This window comes from Dendropsophus ebraccatus, chromosome 9 (genome assembly GCF_027789765.1).
Source record: "Dendropsophus ebraccatus isolate aDenEbr1 chromosome 9, aDenEbr1.pat, whole genome shotgun sequence".
NCBI classification, from domain to species: Eukaryota; Metazoa; Chordata; class Amphibia; order Anura; family Hylidae; genus Dendropsophus; species Dendropsophus ebraccatus.
Genome location: NC_091462.1, coordinates 53,348,258 through 53,365,519, shown reverse-complemented (window position 1 = coordinate 53,365,519; position 17,262 = coordinate 53,348,258). Strand labels below are relative to the sequence as shown.

The 17,262-nt window shown below is 42.5% G+C and overlaps 1 protein-coding gene across 1 annotated transcript in view; it reads right to left on the bottom strand.

The window, feature by feature from the left end:
- Positions 1–2,425: 2,425 nt before the first annotated feature.
- BMPR2 (bone morphogenetic protein receptor type 2) overlaps positions 2,426–17,262 on the bottom strand; it is a 118,926-nt gene continuing 104,089 nt past the window's right edge. The window contains exons 10-13 of the mRNA XM_069983304.1: positions 15,055–15,191; positions 8,950–9,122; positions 6,728–7,986; positions 2,426–3,995 (exon numbers count right to left, since the gene is read on the bottom strand). Coding sequence (XP_069839405.1) covers positions 3,745–3,995; positions 6,728–7,986; positions 8,950–9,122; positions 15,055–15,191 — 1,820 coding nt within the window. The 3' untranslated portion in view covers positions 2,426–3,744. The remainder of the gene's footprint in view (positions 3,996–6,727; positions 7,987–8,949; positions 9,123–15,054; positions 15,192–17,262) is intronic.

The following is a 17,262-nucleotide window of genomic DNA, read 5'->3' as shown; positions in this document are numbered from 1 at the left end:
TGCTTAATAGGGGACTGCCAGCTACACCACAATGTCAGCACCTTGGGTAGGGCCTGGGTGCTGACAGATTCTCAGATTCTCTTTAAAAGCCGCCAAAAGAAGGATGTCTGGGAGAAGAATAATCTCAGGTAAGCCCTTCCAATATGATATAGGACATCTGTATCTGTTGCCCCCCCCCCCCCCCCCCCGTGTCTTAATGGCTCCCCTGAAAACCTTGCAAATTGATAGTATATGATACTATGCCTGTAATGAAACACTGGAGTGAATTTATTAAAACTGGTGCAAAAAAGTGCAGTTCTCAGATGATCAGATGGCTTCTTAAATGTTGAAGTAAAAAATAAGATCTGCAATGTGGATGGTTTTTATAGACAACTGCTTTACTTTTGCACCAGTTTTGAAAATTTTCCCTTATCTGTCCTTTCTGCCAGAAAGTTGTTGTTTCGGGGTGAATTTGAGATTTAGATCAGGGGTCCTCAACTGGCCGGTCCGGGTTCGGACCGCGGAGGCCAGCTGTACGGACCCCTGCTGCGGCACTGCTCCCTGCACAGTAATTATGAGCGCTCGTAACGAGTGCTCATACTTACCGTGCGGCGGCAGCACTGACAGAGAGAGAGCCATTGACTCTCTCCCTGTCAGTCACTCTTGTGGCTGCAGCAGTCACAAGAGGCTGCTCTCCCCTTCTGGTGTCGGCACTCAAGTGAAGTTACTGCGCCGGCGCCTGGACAAGGGGACCACGGCCTCTTGTGACCGCTGCAGTGCGACCACAAGAAGAAAGAGAAAAGGAGATGCCGTACCCAGGTGAGTATAAGTGTTTGTTTTTTCGATGTTACATGCTGTATGGGAGGGGGAGAGCGCACAGGGGGGCTATGGGAGGGGGAGAGCGCACAGGGGGGCTATATGGGAGGGGGAGAGCGCACAGGGGAGCTGTACGAGAGGGGGAGAGTGCACAGGGGGGGCTATATGGGAGGAGGAGAGTGGAGAGGGGGCTATATACTACAAAGGGAGAGCACACGGGGGGCTATATGAGAGGGGAAGAGAGCACAGGGGGCTAAATACTACTGGGGAGAGCACTTGGGGGGCTATATGGGAGGGGGAGAGCACACGGGGGACTATTTACTACAAGGGGAGAGCACACAGGGGGGCTATATACTACAGGGAGAGAGCACACAGGGGGGCTATATGCTGCAAGGGGAGAGCGCACAGAGGGGCTATATTGGAGGGGGAGAGCACACAGGGGGGCTATATACTACAGGGAGAGAGCACACAGGGGGCTATATACTACAGGGGGAGAGCGCACATGGGGGCTATATACTACAAGGGGAGAGCACACAGGGGGGCTATATACTACAGGGGGAGAGCACACAGGGGGGCTATATGCTGCAAGGGGAGAGCGCACAGAGGGGCTATATTGGAGGGGGAGAGCACACAGGGGGGCTATATACTACAGGGAGAGAGCACACAGGGGGCTATATACTACAGGGGGAGAGCGCACATGGGGGCTATATACTACAGGGGGAGCACACAGGGGGCTATATACTACTGGGGGAGAGCACACGGGGGCTATATACTACTGGGGGAGAGCACACAGGGGGGCTATATGCTGCAAGGGGAGAGCGCACAGGGGGCTATATGGGAGGGGAAGAGCACACAGGGGGCTATATACTACAGGGGGAGAGCGCACAGGGGGCTATATACTACAGGGGGAGAGCGCACATGGGGGCTATATACTACTGGGGTAGCGCACAGGGGACTATATACTACTGGGGGAGCGCACAGGGGGCTATATACTACTGGGGGAGAGCGCACAGGGGGCTATTTACTACTGGGCAAGAGCGCAAAGGAGGGTTATATACTACTGGGGAGAGCACACAGCAGGGCTATACACTACTGGGGGAGATCGCACAGTGGGGCTATATACTACTGGGGGAGAGCACACAGGGGTCTATATACTACAGGGGGAGGGCGCACAGTGGGGCTATTCCCTACTGGGGCAGTCACCCCCTTTGTACCTAATTTCAAAGGGCTGGTGAAAGAGAAAAAAATCCCAGTTTTCCTGCTAATAAGCAAGTGTATGTAAATAGTTCAACATTGTTTGTGAAAAGTTTACAAAACACATTTCTTACTGATGTTCAGCTCGGACCTTCACCTGACAATAGACCCCGGTAAGTGACCTTCACTATATGTTGTTGAGTACCCCTGCTCTAGATTATCTGTAGGATTTAGACAAAAATGTACTGGTCCCTATTCTCAACTCTATCACCATTTACTATTTGGCCACAGATGGAATATGCCTGTACATACGGCTTGCCCTATGCACATGGTAACCATTTTGATTATATATTATCCTTGTGTAAAAAGAAGAAGCTCAAGAACAGGCAAGAGCTATAGGTGGCATCACTGCTTTAAAGGTATGAGGACAGACCTGGGTTTTAGAATCTGCATGTTGCATACATTTATTCTGTATATATTAAAAGTACAAAGTAAAGCATATTCACAGGACAAAACCAGCAACGGGCGGCTTCCAGATACAAAGAGCAGCTCGTGGGAAATGATTCCAGAAATAAAAATATCCACAAAAAGAAAATCACAAACATGACAGAAAGTGATTTAGTGTTAGTGAAGTGTATTTTCCAGTAAAGCGTGGCAAAAAAAATAAAATATAAACCATTGCACATTTCAACCAAGTACATCAAAAGCCAGAGCCGGGTAATCCACTCAGTTAAACAAGTGTTTCACTCTTGCACAGATAGGCTAAAATATCACTTTTATAAGCTCTTTTCTTGTTATAATCACTTATATATATATTTATATAATCTTTTAATCTATTTTTTTTTTTAAACATACGCCTTAAAGCCTTGATAGACGCATCCTCCCTCTCCCTCTATGTGTCATCATCTAAGAATGGTTGTCCGATACGCAAATAAGCCTGATGAAAGGAAACATGTTACTGAAGAGCCCAAAGTTCATGAACTATGTTGTGTCTCTGTGTCTCCAATTCCTGTGGAGATTTTAGCTCTGTATAACGAATGGCTAAAATCTGGCGTAGGTATGGAGTAGAACTGGAACATAGGGGATTTGCAACTGGAAAATTTTGGGGGAGGCAGCCATTATATTTATGACTTGTAGTGCTTTTACCTAAAAGTGCAAAGTCTTTGCTACTAAAAGAAAAGGCAGAAAATAAGCATTTCTTTGTATACTTCTCCTTGAACGAACTCACCCTCAACACAACATACAGACTAGACACAGCTTAGAAATTAAAATTGCGTGCACAAGACAGCTGCAGTTTATCCTGTCGTACAGCTTTCATTTTAGAGACCGCAGTGGTCAAGGATATCTTCTTCTTTGTGAGATATCAGGTGCTGTTTTCACGTTTCCTTCTTTCTCACTTTTTTTTCACTTAACGTTCATACATATAACATGATGTTCTGGGCAAACAATGCGTGCAGAAGTGTTCCAAAAATGAACAGAACAAGAATGGCCAAAATAAAACCATGGAAGCATAAAATGTTTCTGTGTGTGTTTTATCTGCATAGCTGACCCTTGTGGCTTTGAAGGGACTTGAACCGCAATTGCATGCAGTTTTCTCCAAATCCATGAGAGTTATGTAAAGTCCTTTATAGCTTTGATGGTAGAAATAGGTTTTCTGTTTCTTCTTCTCATTTGATGATACAAAAAAGAACTGGATTTGGAGGCATTCAGAATTAAACATAAAAAAGAACAAGGAAAAAAGAGATGATTAATTATTTACAAGCAGCTCATTCTGGCATCCTTAGAAAGGGCAGCGGTGGCAGTGCCACCATCTATAAGGTAAACAGCTGTGCTCGATTTTGAGTGGCTAAAAGATTCACTGCCCCCATTGTTGTTGACCTCACAGTCCTGACGTTCGGTGGGAATGACCCATGTAGAAGGGCGCCACCTTTTAAGGGAGTAAGGCGTCTTCACTCTCTTCTTAATCTTCTCCCCTGAACCAGCCCGACTGTCAGATAATGTCTCACCTTAAAAAAAAACAGAATTCAGTCTAGTTAAATTAAATCAATGGCAGTAAGCTTATAATATTGTGTCAGATTTACACTAACAAGTCTACAGTGTTTTTAGCTTCCTATAGAGCCCGGTGGTGGTCTGAAATCACAATTTGTCCAATGTGATCTTCTCCTTTGTACCTATAACATATCAGGAAAATATTTTGACTAGGTTTTCTCCAATTTAAGACCACATATACTGTTAGTTTATAGGAAACTCCAGCTTTGTTTAAAAGCCAATTATTCCCAACTGTTCTGGGTCAGCAATGCATCCATCCATGTGTTTGTCTTCCCTGATGGTTCAGTTTTTACATCTAATAGTGATGGCATATCACTGGGATCCCCAGTGATCCTAAGAAAGAAGGGGCTACGCTGCTGAATTAGAGCAAACAGTAGGGCTTGTGGCCACCCAGAAATGCAGGTAACTACATTAATTCAAATAGGGTTGCATGTTTTGGCCCAGAGGTTGGCTGGGGTATTACTGTTCAGAGGGAGAACAGTAATATGGGATCCCTTCATTCACAGGATCAATTGGGGTCTCAGGATATTTCTTGACATATACAGTAACTCCAGTGGAAGCCTCCAGCACATGGCATCATATAGTTCTATGTATATATTTCTCACATGGGGGGAGGGGAATAAAAAATCTGATATAGTCTGCTTGTGCATTTTTCTGCTCCCAATACCTTGATTTTTGGATGCTGCACATTATAAACCTTTTCCCTGTACGATAATCTCAGTTTCAGAGTGCTTAAAAATGCCCTGCTCTTGTTTTAAAAATCTCCAAGTGATACAATTTTGTTGGGTATTTGGGTTTTTCAAGGCAGTTGTTGAGTTTCAGATTTTTCACCTCAGAAATTTGGCCATGCACCACAAAATAGGTGCAAAACCCAGCAAAAAGTCCATGAAAACATTTAATTTACCGCCCCTTCGCATACTTTTTCTTTTACAGTGCTGTCTTGCATATGTGTAAAATTAAAGATATTCTGCTTGATACCATCCCAGTGCTAATGGAGACACATTGATTGTATAAACATAAAAAAGCATAGACAGAACCATAGATGCTAGTACATGTATTGTGCATTTGTGTAGCTTTGACCTTTTAATGACCCATGACATGTAAGAAAGCATGGAAACAGTGTACAAAGTTACAGAATGGCCTTTCTGTTTAGGTCCACCCCACAAATAACTTTCTTTGTTTTGTTGTATGATTTATGTAAAAAGAAGGGTGTCAACACAAAGTACAATTAGTCTCACTATAAAACAAACCTTCATATGGCTCTCCAGGTGGAAAAATAAAGGGGTTATAGCTTTTAGAAGGAGAGGAAGACAAGACAAAAGTGCAAAGGTGAAAATTAGCTGGGTCCTTAAAGCGAATGTACCATCAGGCACATCTCTTTGTATTTTTTTTTACATGAGCCGATCGGTGTCGTGGCACGGTCCTTTTTTTGAAACGTCACCTTGTTCCCCAGGTCGGCTGCGTTCTTTTGCCATGCACCAGCCCTGTGCTATGGACTAGAGGCGGGCTGCAGCCCCCAATGTGACCATATCCCCTCCCCACTGTGACGTGGCTCCATTGATTCTAATAGAGCCACCTCACAGAGGGGATATTGTCACACTGTGGCCGTCGGGTCCACCCCAGAGCATAGAGTCGGGCCAGTGGACAGCAAAAGAACGGTGCTGAGAATGGGAACTGGGGCTGCTTCAAAAAAAGGCATCCCCACGCCGGCACCGATTAGCTCATGTTAAAAAAAAAAAGTGATGTACCTGATAGTACATTCACTTTAAAAATGTCAGAGGACATAAAATCACTTATATATGGCTCCCCTAATCTCCCACAGCTCCCTTTATGATGTCTTCTGGTCTCTGCTCGTCACTTATTTTCTGCTTCTAAGATGTGTCGTCTAAATCAATGACGACTAAGGAAAGACTGGTCCTGCAGGGTCAGCTCATCTCAGAAGCAGGAAGAAGCATTAGTGAGTGTTGTGGAGGCTTCAGCTATAAAAAAGTAATCACTACTAACAACATATACCTGCAAAATAAGGTCAGACATGTATTTTAAATAGATATCCTACACTATGTCTCACTTTAAGATTATAGACTATAATAAACTTCAGATTATAGCTTGTCGATGGGATCTCAGGAAACTAGTGTTTCTGCTGCCGGACATGCCCAATTTCTGCAAATATGAGAAACTGTATTTGTGAAGCTCAGATTTAAAACCATTTTAACCATATTAAGCAATTTATAGTGTATCATTATTATAATTTAAACCACTGTCTTTACAAGTAGAAATGACTATGAAAACTGTCTAGCATACTGTATGAAAGTCCGAACTCTGCACCCCACAGCCAATCTCCAGATCCCCCACCCCGGGGATTCTTTGTTATGAATACAGCCGGGGGTACGGCACATGAACCGTGGTTCTATGCATTACTAAGGAGCCACCGGAAAGATCTGAGTGCTGTACTCAACTCTCTGGCAGCTCCATAGAAAATTAATAGAGCCCTCGGTCATGTGCAGTACCCCCAGCTGTATTCATAATAAAGAAGCCAGGGGGCCAATCTGTGATCGGCAGGGGGGGTTGGAGGTCGGTCCCCCCCGCGATTAGTTACTTGTACTTTATCCCATGGATAGAAGAAGTTAGTTTAAGCTGGACAGCCTCTTAACATTTATTCATCCCCCAATATACAATATAAGACACTTACTCTGCGTGCTGCAGTTATCCATAATACTGGTGGTGGACAAGTCTAGAGAGTTTGGTCTCTGTGCTCTTCTTGTGTGGCGCTGCCTGGATTCTACAGCTACAGCCTGCGTCCCTGGGTCAGGTAGAACACATTGGCTGCTGCTGCTGTTATTATTGTTATTTGAGTTCACCCTGCTCTCTGAAGGGCGGTCCCTTCTTTCCACTAGTCGGTCCAGCACAGACTCGTCCTGTCCAGCCTGCTGCTCTCGTCTCAATAGCGGCTCATTCTCATCCGGGCTGGAATTGATATTCAAGCGACTGTCCTCACCTCTAAACTGGCTCTGTAACATCTCCTGGGCCCTTTGAGCCATTGAGTTTGTACTGGGTCCTAAAGCCGTATTAGAATTTGGGGCCAAAGGACCTTGAGAGTTCACATAGCCTGTCCTGCCCCCGATGGTTGATGTGGTGACAGTCACCACATGAGGTTCTGCGGCACTCACTGTGTTCATTTTGGCTACCCCAGTCTCGACATGCTTTAAGTTAGATTTGTGTTTGCTGCCGAACTTGAGCCTGGACTCTTTACCAGAGGATTTAGTGTTAAGTGGGAGGGTAGTAGGTCTCTTGGGAAGGTTTTGCTGTTTCGGAAGAGGATAAAGTTGTGCAGGGTGAACATCTTGAACTAAGCAAGCTTGGCCATTTCCTGCTTGTGTAAAGTCCTGTTGTCCTGTGGACTCCACTGCCAGCTTTATTAGTGGGTAAAACAAATTGGAACTTGTGCTACTCAGAGGATCAGATCCACTGAACTGCTTAAGGGAATGTTCCATAAGATTCTCATCTGAACTTTCCTTTAGATTCTTATCTACCTCTTTTGGGTCCAACTTGTTGGTCTCTAAATCTTCCTCTGTCAGCTGCAGACACACAGGAGTAGGCCCAGTGGGCGGCATGCCATGCATAGCTTCATCTGAGTGCTGAACCTCAGAAATTGTGGTCATACCAGTGCTTGGTGTAAGTCCTGTGGTGTTGGTAGTGGTAGTGTTGGTTGACAAGCTGGTAACGCTAGTCTCTGGACTGGGAAGGCGAGCCTGTGCCTGCTGTCGCTCATAATTAATGGAGTTCCGGTTCTTCTCACCAGAGGTAAGAGGAGTGCTGGACATGGAGGTCTCAGATGAGATGTTCTTCAATATACTGTCAGAATTATGCACAGAGTCTTCAATAAAAGAGGATGATGAATAATCAGGATATGGTCCAATCTTTGGGATTCGACGGCTTTGTGAAAGATTTCTGGGATAAAAAAATAAAGAGGAAAAAAGACTGTTAGTCTTAAACCAAGCAAAGCAAATATAATTTTTTGCAACATAGTGCAGCACAGCAAAGTGCTTGATTTTTTTGCTGTGCTGCACTATGTTGCAATAAATATTATGGTTTTATGGACACCATCTGGAGTGCAGTGGGAGATTCTGTTGACTACGTTTGGAGGTGCCACCTGCTGGCACCAACAGACTTTGATAAGTTGTGCTGCTCTGAGATATAGGAGACTAGACAGATAGATATCACAAAAAAGACTGCAGCATGTCTGAAATCTTTTCATTGGGATATTTACTGTGGACTCTGGAGCCCTGAATTTGCTGGCACTAGACCAAAGGTAGTGCTGCTTTATTGCAATAATACAGAAATAGATAGATAGATAGACAGACAGACCTTGGAAAACAACAAAATAGCTGGATGCCAGTGGCAATAGGGCTTTGATCCAAGGTCCACTAATCACATAAGACGATAAGGACCTCAGCACTTTAAAATAGTGTTTAGAAAAGTATTTTTTCATGTAAATAATGGGATATTATCTGTATTACATCTTATCTGACGGATAAATAATCCACTTTTCTGAACATTAGTGTTGCGGTCCTTATGTTTTACAGGTAGACAAACAAATAAACAGATAGCTGGTTAGATAGACAGAGATAAAACTATTCAGTAATCCTTACAATGACTCAGTATTTAGCTATAATATTTAGTAAATTAGGTCATGTATGCTATATGTTGTTTACAGCTTTGTATCATTACACATATACATGAGAACAGACTTGTTTCCAGTTAAAACATATGTCTGATTCCTAATGCCAGAGATAGTGGCGACACATTGTGACAAAATCTACAATGTGTTTAATAGTTTACTGCCAAGAAACCATATCAATCCATTAAATACAACAAATGGTACAGCTCTTTCCTTGGCTCCAGTGCACATACCGTTCGTTCTGCACTGCTGTAGATGTTGGGTTGATGGTTGGGCTCACTGACTTGTTCCGCTCCCAGATCATCATCAGCTCAGCCATCCTCTCTTCTGCACACTGTGCTGTCAAACGGGCCTCTGCATCCTGATCCCAGCAATCATCAATGGTTTCCTTTAGCGACCTCACAGCCTGTGGGAAACAAAAAGTCAAATAAAATAGAACTGAAAAAAATCAAGTTCTGGGGAACACTGGGAGATTTCTCATGGTAGAGCTCTAGCAAGAATAGTAAATGTGCCACCAGTTTATGGTTTTCTGCGTTTACTACATCCTTTTTTCTCATTTGCTACTAATGTTTGCTTAAGTAGCAATGTATTCTTAATCTGGTGTCATACGTTGTACAACTTCTCATTCCTTGATTCCTTCACTATGCTGAAGTTCAGTGATAAAAGTGTTGCAGTTTTTCTCGGTAGCTCCGCTGTACTAGGCTTTTTCTCTGTTCACGTAGCACACTTATATTATGTTAATGTTTTATATTATTTGTTATGTAATATATATGTGTGTTATATTAAGCACAGACCAGAGGAGGCACTTTTACTGTTCTTTTTTTTTTTAATTGAATTAATTTTACTGAAGAAACTCCTTAGTTTTAGACTATGCTTCCACTACGGGATGATACGGGATGATCTTAATATTGATGGGTGATCATGATCATTATTTGCTGCCGTCAAGATTAATAGACGTACGCCTTTTCCCGCCATGATCCTGTAGTGGGAACATAGCCTAAAACTAAAAAGTTTCTTCAATAAAAATTTATGGAATTAAAAAAAAAACAACAACAGTAAAAGTGCCTCCTCTGGTCTGTGCTTAAAGGGGTTATCCAGGATTACAAAAAGCATAGCTACTTTCTTGCAAAAACAGCACCACCCCTGTCCTCAGGTTGTGTGCGGTATTGCAATTCAGCTCTATTCTCTTCAGTGGAACTGATCTGCTAAACCCGCACCCAAACTGAGGACAAGAGAGATATTGGTCCTAGAAAAAAAGCAGCCATATTTTTCTAAGCCTGGAGAACCCCTTTGTCAGCCTAAGGCTTTACTCACATGTTCCGTGAAGTTGTCCGTGATCCCGGACAATATTACAGCCCATTGCTTTCTATTAAGATATTCACACGTTTTTTTTCACGGATCCACAATCCGTTCAGTGAAAAAATAAGACATGTCATAACTCGGACGAGATGACTGCATGGATTCCTTCATAGAAGTCATGAGATCCGTGTTTTTCACGAAATGCACAGATCTGACATCTGTGCAATCTGTAAAAAACACGGATGTGATGTAATCAGTGTGATTTAAAAAGCTTTAAACAGATCCATGAAAAACATGGACACGGATGTAAAACGGATGCAGTCACGGATCGTTTTTCACAGATTATGGAGGTAGATAGTGGACTTCATCCACGGACCTAGAAAATCACTGAACGTGTGAATGCAGCCTAAGTCCTTCCAATCCACCAGGCCAATCAGACAATACAAAAAAACTATTTGATAATTCCATTTACTATAGTATTGAGCTTGAGAAGGCAGTAAAACATATTTTTATTTGGATTCACTTTCGGCTCTTGCCACTGCTACATACAGTAACCTAGCTCTGTTCTCCATGTAGCATAAAGTGGTGTGACCCAACCTACAGAACTCTAGTACTGACAATATGTAGGGTGGGGCTAGAACCAGAAAGACTACATAGATTTACAATGTAACTGGTAAGCTGCTTTCTGTGTTTGCACTTCAGTGGTGTCATGGTGTTTTATAAGCATTAAGTCAAAATATACACAGGCTGTACAAATACAATAAATGCAATATAAAAAGTCATTGCCAAAATCGTACCGATTATGGAGTAAAAATAAATACCACCATACAGCTTCATAGACAAAAAAGTAAAAAAGTTATAGGGGCTAGAAAATTTGGATCAAAATTCTCTTTATATTTTAATAAAGTTTTTTATTTATTGGCTATGTTCACACTTTTGGAACATAGCAGGGGAAGACGGCCATCTTGTTAATAAAAATTATGACCATTACCAGTGGACATCTATGTAACGAGATGGCCGCCTTTGCCTGATAAGTTCCCGAAGTGGGAACATAGACATTATGGGGGAGATTTATCAAGCATGGTGTGAAGTTAAAATGGCTCAGTTGCCCCTAGCAGCCAATCAGATTCCACCTTTCATTCCTCACAGACTCTTTGGAAAATGAAAGGTGGAATCTGATTGGTTGCTAGGGACAACTGAGCTAGTTTCACTTTACATTATGTTTGATAAATCTCCCCCTATATATAATAAAACACGACTCATTGGGTATTGCTGTAATTGGCCCAACCTGAGGAATATATATAACAGGTCAATTTCACCACCCAATGAATGGCTTAAAAACAAAAACCTCCTCAAAGTTGAAAAATTCCCTTTAAAATTAATAATTGTTTTCCTGTTTTTTTACTATATTTTATTGTCATGTGAAGAATGTTGCTACTAGTACAACTAGCTATGCAAAAAAACAACAACAAAAAAACAAGCCCTCTAATGGCTCTGTAGATAAAAAGAATATGAACAAAAAATGAAAATCTAATAATTTTATTTTTCATTAAGGGGTCAATATGTGGATTCCACTGTAACCTTGAACCCTCCCTGACTACAGCCGAGATGTAATGCTATGATCATTGCATTAAAGGCTTAATAAACATAAGAAATGTACTAGAACCATAATTCTGTCATGGTTGAGGATATTTATACGATTATTTTAAAGGTTTTGATTTCATTACTACATTCCTAAGGGTTATTGTTAGGGCTCTGATCAGTTCAGCCCAACTGTTATTATTGTGCTGAGTAGAATATCTGGATGATTGGAACAAAAGATGATCTAGCAGGCCGAACGGTAATCTCATGTTTAAGCTTCTTAGTACAACATTAGCAGAAAAACAACGTATCACCAGCAGCGAATATAATATCAACAACATAGGCTTTTTAACGGAGGGGCAGGGGGTAGTGCCTAGGTTCTCACCAATAGTAACAACGAGAAATAGAGGCAACTGTCTCACTCTAAGGGCCTCATAGTAGCAACATGATTTGTCCCTATGATTATTCAACCTTGTTGCAATATTAGTGTTTGTTCTGCCATATGTGGATTGGATCCAAACAATGCATTTGTAATGGTTTTCTAAGCAATCTCTCAAGTCATAATACATGTACAGGTTTCTCAGATTTTATTGTATGTAATAAAAAATGATCTGGTTATACTACATCTCACCATTCATTAGCAAGTCTTGTTTTTTGTTCCATCACTCGGGATACTTGATAAAGCAGATGTGTCATCAGACTATGCCTCTCTATGTAAGGGTATGTGCCCACTACGGAATTCCGACGGAACACCCGCCGCTGATTCCTCAGCTCGCACCCGCTCTCGGACGCTGCCGGCCACGTGCATCTCCGCTGGTCCCATAGACTTCATTCTATGGTTTGCCAGATTCTACTGTCCGCCCGAAGAATGAGCGGGGTCATTCTTTGGGCAGGCGGTGGAATCTGGCAAACCGTGAGCAGGTGCGAGCTGTGGAATCTGCGACAGGTGTTCCGTCGGGATTCCATAGAGTGCACATACCCTAAGGTTGCATGACAGGTCTGCTCTATTGCTAGCCATAAAAGCATTATAAAATAGTACAGTGGACCTGATAGAACTGACATGTAAGCTATGCTGAAAAAGAGCCACTGCTTAAAGTGACACCCCCTTTGTGCATTCTGACATCTCTACACAGGTGTAAAGGGTAAATTTAGCATTTTTCATACCTTATTTCATATCATATGTCATGGTGTTTTTTCAAGTAAAAAGTGTCCTTTTATCAACTGCAGATTGTATTAAGTGGGCGTGACCTCGCAGCATTAGCGCCACTTAGCCCTGCCCATAACGGTCCGCCCCCTTGACGCCCATTGGTTGGCCGAAGTAAGGGGGTGAGGTCTAGACCTTTCGGCCAGCCTGTTCCAATGGCCGGCGAGGGGACGGGGCCAACTGTGGCAATGTGGACGGGGCTAAGTGGCACTAATGCCGCGAGGCCCCGCCCACTTAACACAATCTGCAGTTGATAAAAGATGACTTTTTACTTGAACAAGCACCATGACGTTTGATATAAAATAAGGTATGAAAACCGCTAAATTTACCCTTTGAGAGATGTCAGAATGCAAAAAGGGGGCGACAGTGTCACTTTAAAGTGTTCTTGTCATTAGAAATAACTTTGGACTTATCACAAAGACCAGACGAAAGTTTTTATTGGTCGAGGTGAGAATATTCAGCCCACCATGCTCTCAAAAAAGGGCTTCTCTGCTCTTCACTCCTCTGCTTGCTACACAAAACAAGCTCCATAGATTTACAATGGAGCTCATTGCATGCAGTGAAAGATCTTTCCGGGATCTCTTACTTGTGCCCTATCCTGTGGACAAGTTAGTTTTAAGTGGAGGTTTTCCGGGATCATTTCTCAATATAGAGTTCATGCTGAGCAGCCATTTCCTTTGGAAACAGTATGTAATCGGATGTTGCTGAAACACTGACAGTGATGCAGAGTGGGATGGGTAAGTATACATTACTGTCAAAGCACAGCAGCAGGGCTAATTAAGCATTTTTCCTGGACAACCTCTTTAAATTGCAGTGTTACCTCAGAGTATACACAATGTATACATTGTAAAATACAGTGTAACTCATTTTAATGTACACACCTGAAGTTTACACTTTTCTCTCCTGCCCACCATAGAATGACTGGCATCCTCCTCTCTGCAGGTTATTGTGCAGATGACAGTCATTGAGTTTTGGGTGAGGCTGGATTCTTAAGGAGGCTTAAAAATTCACAACTGTAAGTATTCTGCCTAGTTTCAAGAAGAATTATGATGTTTTACACTGTTCATTTGGGGATTTTACATGATGTATTCTCAGGGCCTGCTGAGATCTTCAGATCACAGGTTGTGCAGACGTGGCAGAAAAAAATTGTCGTTCTTTAAAAACAGAATTGGGTGGTTTCTGTAGTAAGTACATGCAATTGTGCATATTCTTATCAAATGAATGTAGTCAAATCTGCCATTTGTGGATATAGCCAAATTTTGCTCTAGGCATGGCACGTGTCTGAACTGTCCCATTTACACTTTCCTATTAGAGATTATTTTATTTTTTCTATTGAAAAAAATGTTGCTAATAGATTTACATTTTTTTTTATTATACTGTGGTTCTTTAAGTTACATAGTGGTCAGGTATTTTCACCTCACAATGGTCTTACAATGATACACACAGGCAGCCCAGAACTTAATTGAACTCAGCTGACCATGCAAGATCTTGGTGGGAAAACAAGCATTAAGGGTACGTTCACACTGACCAACTTGCAGCGGAAATTTCGCTGCGAGTTTTGCAGTGAGATACGATACGAGCTAAGGTCCTGGCAGGTCCTGTGCATACATACTCACAGCCGTCTGAAAGACCGATGCGAGTATGTAATTCAGTCGCCCCCTTAACCCCTTCATCGGCTCCCACTCTGTGTGTATACATTATCTGTCTCCTTGCTGCATGGGGTCCCGGCTTCCTGCTCTCCCGCCCATAAAATCAGTGGCTGTGGCTGGGCAACACACTGATTGGCTGGGCGGCAGAGCAGGAAGCTGGGACAACGTGCAGCAAGGAGACAGACACGCAGCAGGGGACAGCAACAGAGAGCAGGCAGTGGAGCAGGACAGGGAAGTATACTACAGTACTGTGTCCCCCACAGGCCTGGTAGCAACATAGATATATAGTTTATCCCGGACTACCCCTTTAAGTCAACTAAACAATTTATCGGTCAACCTTGATAGAGTTGGCACATTTGAAGATTGTCAATCTAAGTTTGCATTGTCTATAAATTACACAATTTAGGTAAATATAAGCCATTGTGTGAACATAGCTCTACTAAGGGTGCAGTTAATAATGCAATTCTGAGTGATTTCTTTCCTTCCTTCTTCTTTGACTAGGTCAGAAGCTATTAGGAAGCTACAGTATAAAGTCACCTCAAAGCCACGTGCAGCTATAAATACATTGATACATAAGAATATCATGTCTGCAGATTTCAGCTTACCAGGCTGTTCTCCTTCCATGCCTCTGGAAATTTTGGCCTTTGTTTTTCTCTGGACACCAATACTTGCATGTCTTCAAATGTAGGGTGGTTACCCGCTTCTGCCTGAAATGCCATCTGATATTCAGGCACAGATTCTCCTGTAAAAAGAGCATTGTATCAGTTATAAAGAGCAGAAGGGAGTAATGTTTTTTTGAATAATAGCATATATTATTACAGGACTGACTTTATAAAACTACTGTATATGTCACTTAGGAACCATTTAAACATATTGGCCATTAATCTTTACTTTTTTTTTAGCAGCAATTCACTTGTGAATTAAGGATAATCGTGAATACAATATTCTGTATTCTCTCTGTCCCCTCGTTATTGAAGTGGCCAGCTCATAGGCTCAGGCAGAGCCAAAGCCAGAACATGTGCGTCACCCAGGGTTGGAGAAATCAGCAAAGAAGACCATGGTGGCTATAGATTTGTTTTAACATACTGCAGCAGTATAATTTGTGCCAGATTGGTTTCTGGACAAGGAAGCAAGGAGGTGTCCTATGTTTTCAGTGATACATAGCACTCTGTATTCTGACACTGGATTTCCCCATCAGTGACTTGGAAGCTGTACATGGTCTCTTAGCTATTGGCAGCTGGAGATGTCATAGAATTGATAAAACCTGGCACCAGGATCAGAACCATATGACTGGCAGCTGACAGCAGGCTACAAACCATATCACTGTCACTTGGCTCCTTGGTCGAGATCATATAACAGGAACTTGGCATTATAGCTAGCACTGTAGATCTGGACTTTGCACTACGCTGACATTTTCAGTTTAGTTGTTTCCTTATGTAATTACTTATAAATGAATGATACACACAGATTTCTTTTTTCTGTTTAAAAATTAGCAAAATGCGTAATCCTGACATACCAGCCCCTAGGTGCACCAGCCAGACTTGGCAGATGTGATAGGATAGTCACAGGCTGTTACTGACAGACATGAAAACTGAGATTGATACTAGTGATGCACTGATAATGATGGGCCTTGATATCAGCCCCACTCTGTCTAAGCAACACACAAGAATGCAGTATGTTAAAATAAGACCATAGAAAATTAAAGGAGGTAGAAATATTAGACTATTTAACCTTAGGTATCGCAAATGTCTCATCTTCTGTATTGAAAAATTGCACCATAGACTGACTGGTTTGAAAGAATCAGTTATAACATTGAGGTTATCATACAAACACAGTTTTGTGGCGTTTTTTTTTTTACATAATTACAGCCTAATTCATTATATGGACTCTGCAATTATGTCTGACCTGACTGTCGTGGTTTTTCCACATGATCAGCATTACCAGACTTAAGTAGATTGTATATGAATAGAAAAACACCTGTGATGAAGCCTGGTAATGCTGTTCCAAGAAATGCAACAAAACTGTGAATGTGTGAACACAGCCTTAAACCACCGACAGGTGGCATGAATGACATTGATTATCTCATGAGTGTGACTTGACCCCAGTATTTTACAGCTGCTGGGCATAGCTCTAAAACACAGTGCCCAGCAGTCTCCGGAGGGGCAGCAATTTAAAAATATTGATCTTTAACCCCTAGGCGACCCTGGATGTACCCATACGTCCAGGGCCGCGACCATGTGTTCAGAGCGGGGACGGGCGGCGGCCGTGCACTGAACCACTGCGGTCCTGGGTGTCGCTTGTCGCCCGGGACCGCGGCTATTAGCGGGCACGGTCCGATCGACATGCCCGCTAATAAAGTAATCGGATGCAGCTGTCAAAGTTGACAGCTGTATACGATTACTTGATGCAGCCGTTCCCTGGTGTCTAGTGGGGTGGATCGCTCCTCCGGGACGCTGTCCACACATCTTACCCCGTCCGGGTTTAGCGATGTAGTGGCCCTGATCCCGGCTTGGCACTCGATTGCTTCCGGCTGCAGCCTAATCGATCTATGCTGCATATCTATGCAGCATAGATCTGTATGAGAGATCAGAGTACTTATACTAGAAGTCCCCCAGGGAGGCTTCTAGTATAAGTGTAAAAGAAAAAATAAAAGTGTTGTTATTAATAAAAAGCCCCCTCCCCTAATAAAAGTTTAAATCACCCCCCCTTTTCCAATGTTATAAATAAATAAATAAATAAACATGTTTGGTATCGCCGCATGCGTAATCGCCCAAACTATTAATTAATCACATTCCTGATCTCGCACGGTAAAT